The 9,446-nt window shown below is 41.6% G+C and overlaps 1 protein-coding gene across 1 annotated transcript; it reads left to right on the forward strand.

The window, feature by feature from the left end:
* The first annotated feature begins 483 nt into the window (after positions 1–483).
* dhrs12la (dehydrogenase/reductase 12-like a) lies at positions 484–7,909 on the forward strand. Its single transcript, XM_086126319.1, has 10 exons — positions 484–634; positions 1,929–2,062; positions 3,390–3,472; positions 3,563–3,658; positions 3,779–3,860; positions 3,937–3,998; positions 4,506–4,610; positions 4,845–4,935; positions 5,746–5,883; positions 7,193–7,909. Exons 1-10 carry the CDS (start codon positions 579–581, stop codon positions 7,306–7,308), a joined length of 963 nt encoding a protein of 320 aa, XP_085982445.1. The 5' UTR covers positions 484–578; the 3' UTR covers positions 7,309–7,909.
* The last annotated feature ends 1,537 nt before the right edge of the window (positions 7,910–9,446 follow it).

Raw genomic sequence — 9,446 nt, forward strand, 5'->3', positions numbered from 1 at the left:
CAGCTGTGGTTTTCTTTTCATTTTTAATCAAAAGCTAACTAAGCAGTATTTGTAACACAGTTTACAATGTTTACACATCTATGGTGACACGTTTTGATGGCATACAAGTCGAGCTACCTTAAGCAAGAAAAATGCGACATATAATGTGATTTTTTTTCTCTCAGTACGAGCACAATGCAAGTGAATGAAAGAGGGAAACTATTGTGTGTGCGCAGTAATTGTTTTCATTGTGTCTAGCGATCAAAACAGGTTGTACAAAATATAATTGACACTCAAAATTCATTTGCAATGTTTAACTGAAGTCCATTTCAACGTCAAACATTTTCTGAAGTGCATAATTCGAATAATCACTTTTGTACTTCTACTCCCCTACATAGTTTGATTACGTTTGCCATCTCTGCCGAAATCCTCACTGGAGCAGGTTAGCGAATGTATTGCAGTCCCTGTGGCTGCCACTAGTGGGCCGCAGGTGTTGTGGGCCCAGCAGGCTGTTCTGCTTCACGTGGTGTCCGAGCGCAGCTCAAAAGAGGAGCGAAGAGGAGAGAACGTCCTGATGCTTCCAGACCCAGAGCGCCACCATGTCTCTGTACCGCAACTTGGCCTGGTTCCTCAAGGGGATGACAGAGTTCACCAGGTATGATTAATGCTCTCATCTTTTCTTTCTCTTTTCCCCACCAGATTATTTCACTGAGTCCCGGCCCTCTGAATCATGGCCTTTGATTTTCTTGTTTTGCTTTGTTTTGTTTTGTTTGTAATTTGCTTCTACATGGTTGCACAGCACAGTAATAATGCAAGTTTATATGTGTGAATATTGCTGCTGTGACAACTTAATTTCTGTCTCTCTGTCTGTCTGTCTGCCTGTCATTCCATCCACCTGTCAAGTATGCTTTGTGTCCTCGATTGACGAAAAAAAATGTCAGAAAATTGCAAAATCGTTCCATCCTCTATTTGACTATTATGATTATAGATGCATTTTGTGATAACGGGTGGTCACGTGTAATTTAAAGTCCAACATTTTGACAAAAAAGAGCTAAGCTGGGACACTTTATATTGGGTTATGTTGCATCTAAATTCAATCAAAAGATGAAATTTCATTCAGGTAATTACTTATTCCGCATCTTGCAAATTAATCTTCCTCACATGAAAATGAAACTTTCCATAAATTGCAGATCGAGTGACAGAAATTGACACTGACTGTAAATATATATATTTTTTAACTGTACACAATATATATCTTATAAGCCGGTCATCACAAAGTCAAACATTTCATTTACATACTGTAATATTAAGAAACACCTCTAAATCGTTCCGTGTCGCGATGCATACGTCCATCTGATTAATTACAGCCTATCAGAGGCCAAGCTCATTAGTATACAGTGAGCCGGGTTTTCTGAAAAGGTGCTTTTGTGATTGTTTCCCTTCTCCCCTTTGTTCTGTGTTGTTGCTTCTCCAACAGAGCGACCCGCTCTGTCCCTGCACTAATAGCTCTCTGCATGACACCACTGAACAGAGCGCGTATTTAGCTTCGGTCTCACTTGGCCTTGTGCGACCTTCCTCAACAATAGCTTCCAAGACAATGGTTACCACACACACACACACACACACTTTCATTCACATACACCGATCCTGTTGTCAGTCACCCTCCAACTCTTCTTGTCACATCCGCTGCCAGGCACAATCTCTCACTCGTGTGTACAGTAAAATTGTGAGGACAAACCTAGTGCCAAATCTGCCCACTGACCCCTTTGACCTGAACACACTTACTCTCTCTCACTGTCACAAGAGGTCAACTGAGTTTCAACGCAGCAGTGCAAGCTGATTTGAATGTAACTCTTACACCAGTTGAGTTCTGTGGTTCAGCATTTAGAGTCGTGATGTACTTATGGAATAGCCTTTCATGCAGAGATGTCCTTGTATACTCTCCACAGGAATGCCTTCTTGTCAGCTTCTAAGCGCTTTGTGGAGAAGGACCTGGAGGTGTCTTTGGCAGGACGCTCCTTCATGATCACTGGAGCCAACAGTGGCATCGGGAAAGCCACGGCAATGGCTATTGCCAGGAGAGGTACCAGGCGCTACCAGCATTTGTTCGATTTTTTTCCGATTAAAAAAAAAAAACCTATCAAATTTTCCCAATAAATGTAGGGTAACAATTTGCATCCACTTTCATTGAGTAACTTTAAATATTATATTTTGGGTAAAGACTCGCTCAAAGAAATAGCTATGGAATAAAATATTGAGAAAAATATACTGTCAATTTCTTAATAAGACTACTAAAAAAAATCATTATTAGGAATTAAGTTTTATGTATTCTGGGAAGGTGAAAAATAATGCAGATTATTTTTATCTCTCTGCAGTCTAACCATTTACTTCAGTTGTACACAAGTAAAACCAGTTTCATTATTTATGTATTTATTTATTTATGTATGTTGTATTATTATTACTATTATTATTGTTTATTTATTCATTTCAAAATGTCGCTGCTGTAAATTGAGAATTTCTCCATTGCGAGACAAATATAAGCTTTCTTATCTTATCTTATCTTATCTTATTACACATGAATCATACAATAACATTTTATCCTTAAATAGAATGGAATTTGTTGATAAAGTCCTTGTACAGACCTGTCATTTAACACACAGTGAATCCAAATTTTCACCTAGAGGAGCAATGCACGTTGTCATAGGAAATGATATTGGACATCACTATTTTAAACACAACCTAAGGCCACAGTTTATTAAAAAAATGATCAATAATAATCAATCAATAACAAATAAATCAAACATTCATGTGTTAAATATTACATATGTTCAAAAACTGGCAACGCAAAAGCACTGATGACAAGGGATAATGTCCTTAATTTCAATGCATTCTGAGAACCGAAAATGATTATTCTTTTTTTAAACAATATATTTACAGTGACATCGTGGGGAAGAGGGACCAGCAAATTCACATAATAATTGACGACCAAACCATTGAAATGTGTGTGTGTGTGTGTATATATATATATAAACAGTGTATACACACACACACAAACACAAGGGTCACAGGGCATGCTGGAGCCTATCCCAGCTGTCTTCGAGGAGTGGGCAAAAACATGCGTGGCAGGTTAATGGAACACTCTAAAATGCCGGTGAGTGTGAGTTCGGAGGGTTGTTTGTCTCCGTCTGCCCTGCGATTGGCAACCATTTCATGTTGCCCCCAGACCTACTGCCCCAAGACAGCTGGGATGGGCTTAAAATGATGATATTGAAACTGCTGACATATATAAACATTAAAACATCCACAACATACAACTATAGGTGCACCTTGGGAAGAAAAAAAATTTGCATGTGATGTAACTTTTAATGTTGTTTATTAAGAGATGCTGTTGCGCAATCAAAACCTCACAGGTGGAACCATCCACATGGTGTGCAGGAACAAGGACAAGGCTGAGGAGGCGAGGGCTGAACTTGTCAAGGAGACAGGAAATAAAGTACAATACATGAGCACTAGTGTATCTCAACAAATATTTGCCCAAAGAAATAACAGAAAAGTTTCACATAGAATCTAAATATCCCCACAGGAGATCTATGTGCACATTCTGGATTTATCCGAGACCAAGAAGGTCTGGGAGTTTGCTGAGGCCTTCAAGAGAAAGTACAAGGCTCTAAATGTTCTGGTGAGAAAACATGATCATAATGATGACGAATATGTTCACTTCCTTTCTAAACCGATCATAATTTCATCTTAATATCACATGAGCGAAGTGTACTAGCGCTTGATTGTGATGTATGTGTAGATTAATAACGCAGGCTCCATCATGAGTCAGCGGGAGGTGAACGCGGAAGGTCTCGAGAAGGGCTTTGCCACCAATGTCCTCGGTGAGTCGCATTGTAAACTTGGAAGGAAGCCCTGCTGTCGGTGCAGTGGAACGCTTCATCTTTGGATCTCTTGCAGGCGTTTACATTCTCACCAAGAGTCTTATTCCCTTGCTGGAGAAGAGTGCGGATCCCAGAGTGGTGAGTCACACACACACACACACACACACACACACAAAAACGTTTGGCTTTAATCTGCCCAGTTGGTTTACAGAGAACAGGTGAGATGTGCCAATTTGAAAAGGAAGACTTCTGTTAACTGAAGGGAAATAAATATAGAACATAGAACTGGCATTTTTATTTACACTGAAATGTAAATGGTCCTATAAAGGGATAGAAAAATAAGATTTTTTTTAAAAAGTACAATAAGTTGCATCGATGTGTAGACGCTAAAACAAGAGCCTGGAAAGGTCACCCTGCGTATGTCAATTAATTTCTTGAGTTTTGGGTGTGCCTGCACTGTTCTCAAAACCTTTTCATCACTTCATTTTTTTTGGATGTACAGTATCCTAATTCGGCTTTAGCTTTAATGCCGTGCAATTGAGGCCAAAACGTTCAACTTTGGTCTCTTCCAACTTTAACACAAGGTCTCTGATCAGGTCATCTATCAAGTCCATCTTCATTATGGCTTCATTTCTCCTTGTGCAGATCACTGTTTCATCAGGTGGGATGTTGGTGCAGAAGCTCAGGATAGGGAACCTGCAGTCCGAGAGAGGGCGCTACGATGGCACCATGGTCTATGCCCAACACAAGGTTTGATCAGTGTCGGTAGACCTGCCAATTTAAACTCGGAATGTCAAATATTTTGGTTACCTCAATGAGTCTTGTGAGGGAGACCAAAAAAAACAAAAACCCCAAAAAACCCTAGAAACAGCAATCCTGAGAATGCAGAACAGTTGTAAAAATATGAAAACTACAACCATAGTGGCGAACCCGTGGTACTTCTTGAAGACAGGTGTATACACTGCGTGCTTGTGTGTCTTGCAGAGGCAGCAGGTGGTAATGACGGAGCAGCTTGCAAAGATCCACCCGAGCATCCACTTTTCTGTCATGCATCCTGGCTGGGTGAACACTCCTGGTACACGTTAACGGCTCAATGTTACAATGGAAAAAGTGCACACCTATGTTCAAATGCTGTTTATTTATTTCGTTGTTTAGTTAGTTAGTTAGTTAGTTAGTTATTGGCGGCCCGGTGATACAGTGGTTAGCGCGTCGACCTCACAGTGCAGAGGTGAAGGGTTCGATTCCGGCATTGGGCTCCCTGTGTGGCGTTTTGCATGTTCTTCACGTGCCAGCATGGGTTTTCTCCGGGTATTCCGGTTTCCTCCCACATTTCCAAAACCATGCATGACAGGCTGATTGAACACTCAAAATAGTGTCTAGGTGTGACTGTGAGCGCCGAAAGCCTATTGCCCGGAGACAGCTGGGATAGGCTCCAGCTGCCCCCCTCCCTCCCCCGCACGACCCTTGTGAGGATAAATCGGGTCAGAAGATGGATGGATATTTATTCATTTGTACTGTCTCCATGAAAATGACACCAAGTTAAACCATTACCAAAAAAAAAATAAAAAATACTCCCAACATTAACCATGTCAGGGACAGCAGTTACCACAGTGGACAGCTTATCATGTTATCAGGTTACAGGGTGCATGAAAGGGTTAATGTGACCTACTACATGTGTGACTCAGTTAAAAAATATGAAAGACTGTTAGTCAAAATCAATCAGAGGTAATGTGGCTGCACAAGTGTGCGCTCCCTCTTGTAAATGGGACCTGGCTGTCAGAATGTGCCGATCACATTAAATTCTGATGTTGAGATGGAGTCAGCACATACCAGTGGCTGAAAAAAAGTTGACCTTCTTTCCCCCTATGTACTGGATGTGGATCAGCGGTGGCAAACGCTATGCCTGACTTCCATCGCTCTATGAAGGACAGCCTGCGGACCCCAGAGCAGGGCGCGGACACTGTGGTGTGGCTGGCTGTGTCTGAGGCTGCCGCTGCCAAACCCAGTGGACGCTTCTATCAGGGTAAATGGCAAAACTCTTTTCTACATTCTTATATGAGATTTTTGTTTTCGACAAGTTTGGTACTAAAGTCAGCCATGTGTCCCTCAACTGAGTTTTTCGAGTTACCAGCTGTCATTTGGTTGCTTGTTACTTTGGTCTGCTAGCCAAAATTTGACTTCCGTGCACGTTTCTGCTAGGCCATGGAGCAATAATCACAACAAAATGGAAAATTTTGATGCACTAATACTAAAGGAGAACACTTGCAAGCAGTTACAGTAAGCCAAAATTCATGTCCAGACACTCATCCAAAGACTAACTGGGTATGTTTTTGACTAGGCCACACCCCTTATGACAAACATATGTGACTCAGTTTGTCTCGAAGTACAATAACTACACCATATAAAAACATTTTGTTGTTGTTGTTGTTGGTTTTTGTCCGTGTGCGTGAGTGAGAGCGCTCATAGAGGCACTGTACTCTGGCAGTGTCTGGCACCAACCAAAAGCTCCTCATGCCAGCTGCAGTGGACACAGGCCAGACATACACGCGCACACACACACGCACACTCACAGACTGATGTATTAGTGATGTGGCATTCATATTGGAGCTTCTTATATTTTGATATATAAATATGTACAGTATGTATATAGACAAACTACAGTATATAGTTACCTCTAAAAGTATTGGACAGTAAGGTCAATTCCTTTGTTTTTGTAGTACAAGTTACTGAAGACATTTTAGTTGAAGATCAATAGAATGTTCAGAATTCCAGCTTTTACCACTTGATTGCCTGTTTTAGATGTTTCCCTCCTCCAACACACCCAATTCAAATGATCAGCTCATCAACAACGAGCCTGATCACGATCTTGATCTTTTGAGTTGGGTGTGTTGGAGGAGGGAAACATCTAAAACAGGCAGGGAAGTGGCCCTCAAGAAGCAGAGTTTGAGACCCCTGCTCTATTGAGTTAAGGTGAATGGCTAGGCCAGTCTAAGACCTTCCACTTTTTCCCACTGATGAAGTCCTCCGTTGTGTTGGGGCAGTGTGCTTTGGGTAGCATCTCCCGATTAGCTGGGATGCATTTATTTTTTGCGTAATTTGCCAGACAAAATGATTTTGCACGGTCCAGAAATCCTTCTGCTACAACCATCATGAGTTGCATCATCAAGTCCGACCAATCACTGGATGTCAGGCTGCTTGAACAAATTGTTGAAGTAAATTTCAAGTTCTCTCTGCAGTTGAGTTAAATGAAGCCCCCCCCCCCCCCACACTCTTGGAGAGAAATATCTGCATATTTTTTATGTTCCCATAAAATCTTTTGTGTGTTCCGACAGACCGTAGGATGGTGGGCACGCACCTGCCACTGGCTTGGACCCACAGTTCTCCCCTGGAGGAGCAGAAACTCATATCCGCACTGGATGACTTGGCCAAGATGTTCCAACCACATTAAAGCCGAAGGAGGGCATCAGTGCTCCCTCTCGAGTAACACTAGTAATACTCATCATAATATTATTTGAAGATGTCTTTTAAGATAGCCTTAGTCAGCCACATTAAACCTGAATTGCTTTTTAATGATGCAAGAAATCATGTGATTTTACTTCTGTGTTGTCGAGTCATACTGTTACTAAATGATAAATGGATGCTTGATGTTTTCAATAACTTTGCATTCTTAGAGAGAGCATTCAAAGAGCTTCCTCACTCTTTTTGCTGTGACTTTTCAAAAGTTGTCAATCAGATGGGAATCTGATCAGACCAAAGTCTCAGCCACTACTTATTCACGCAGACCCAGCTCTGGTTTCAAGCTCATTCTTGCGTCTGTAGTTGTGTAACTAACAAACGTGCATCTTGTATGTCGTCTTGCTGTGTAGCATCTTGAATTCAAGCTGGAGTCAAGTGCTCTCTCTCTGGCCCTTAATTGCGACACAAAGAAGCACTTTGCATGCGTTTTGTCAGTATATGTATTCATAAATAGTATCTAGCCAGCATCAAGCCTATTGACTGATGTGACTTATATTTGTAAATGCCTTCTCAAATAAAATGATAAAAATGTGGGGCGGGAAAAGACTGATTTCTTACAATTACTCACCTAAAATACAAGTCAAACAATAAAGCAAACTGTAATTATTTTTCCAAGTGGAATGCAAACATAAAAAGTGAAATCACATGAAAGCCATTGACTGGGTTTGTAGGGTAATCATCCTAAGTGACTCATCTGGCAAATCCAGTAACATCTTCTCTGGTGTTTGATGACTTAAACAAGAAATGAAGTGTTGCATTAGGTGTCATGAGCGGAAATAACTAGTGTGGATGCGAATTGCCGCCACTGATGAGCAGAGATGCTATGAATGCAATATGCATTATTAACACATGAGAAAAAACTATGACTCTTCCTCAGCATAGCCAGTTACACCGTAGATGTTATTTTTAAACAAAGCACGACATCGGCCTTCTACAGGAGGCAGGTTTGTTCATTTGACTGACCCTTAAAAGCTTGCAGATTTCTAATACTGTAGTAGCATCATTTCCTTGCAGTAAAAACAGGACAAGAGTAATTGCTGCCATGTGGAAATGAAGGCAAACCTATTTTGTTGCTATTTAAACATGTCATTTTATTATTCTTTTTAAATACTGTCTTAGATGTGCTCTCAAAGTCACAGTTCTCCTCCACCTCCTCCTTCGCCATAATGAGACCTGAATAGGTTGGTAGTCAAGTTCGCCTTTCATTGGACAAGGAAAACTCATTTGCCAACTCACAGGACTACTTTTTCATTGACTGTGTTCAAATACTTGGCTCTTTGGAGTGCCTGACAACCCATCAAATGTGAAATTAATTTTCATTGCATACTTTCCAAAATTGTGGCAAAAGCAAGCTGCAACAGCATAATTTTTGAGAATCATTTTACAATTCTGTTGCTTTCAAATTAGCCAACCATATTATATATATATATATATATACATATATATGTGTGTGTGTGTGTGTGACAGTCGTGCCTGTGGTGGTCGGAGCACTGGGGGCAGTGACCGCCAAACTAGATGAGTGGTTGCAACAGATCCCGGGAGCAACACTGGACATCTCAGTCCAGAAATGTGCAGTGCTGGGAACAGCAAGGATACTGCGCAGAACCCTAAAGCTTCCTGGCCTCTGGTAGAGGACCCGAGCTGAATGAGGGACGGACACCACCCGAGGGGTGAGACGAGGATTTTTTATATATATATATATATATATATATATGGTCGAGTGGTTAGCACGTCAATCTCACAGTGCAGGGGTACCAGGCCTCAGCTCCGGCCTTCCTGTGTGGAGTTTGCATGTTCGCCCCGGGCCTGCGTGGGTTTTCTCCGGGTACTCCGGTTTCCTCCCACATTCCATAAACATGCATGGCGGGCTGATTGAACACTCAAAACTGTCCTTAAGTGTGAGTGCGGATGGTTGTTTGTCTGTGTGCCCTGCGATTGGCTGACAACCGGTTCAGGGTTTCCCCCGCCTACTACCCGGAGACAGCTGGGATGGGCTCCAGCACGCCCCGCAACCCTTGTGAGGATAAGTGGATCAGAAAATGGATGGATGGATGGATGGTATAATGGTAC

Source organism: Hippocampus guttulatus, chromosome 12, assembly GCF_054856545.1.
Source record: "Hippocampus guttulatus isolate MCC_2025c chromosome 12, RoL_Hgut_1.0, whole genome shotgun sequence".
NCBI lineage: Eukaryota > Metazoa > Chordata > Actinopteri > Syngnathiformes > Syngnathidae > Hippocampus > Hippocampus guttulatus.

Coding starts and splice junctions, on each gene's coding strand:
- dhrs12la (XM_086126319.1), top strand. CDS start 579: ATGTCTCTGTACCGCAACTTGGCCTGGTTCCTCAAGGGGATGACAGAG. Junction 635..1,928: donor GGGATGACAGAGTTCACCAG/GTATGATTAATG, acceptor TACTCTCCACAG/GAATGCCTTCTTGTCAGCTT. Junction 3,659..3,778: donor ACAAGGCTCTAAATGTTCTG/GTGAGAAAACAT, acceptor ATGTATGTGTAG/ATTAATAACGCAGGCTCCAT.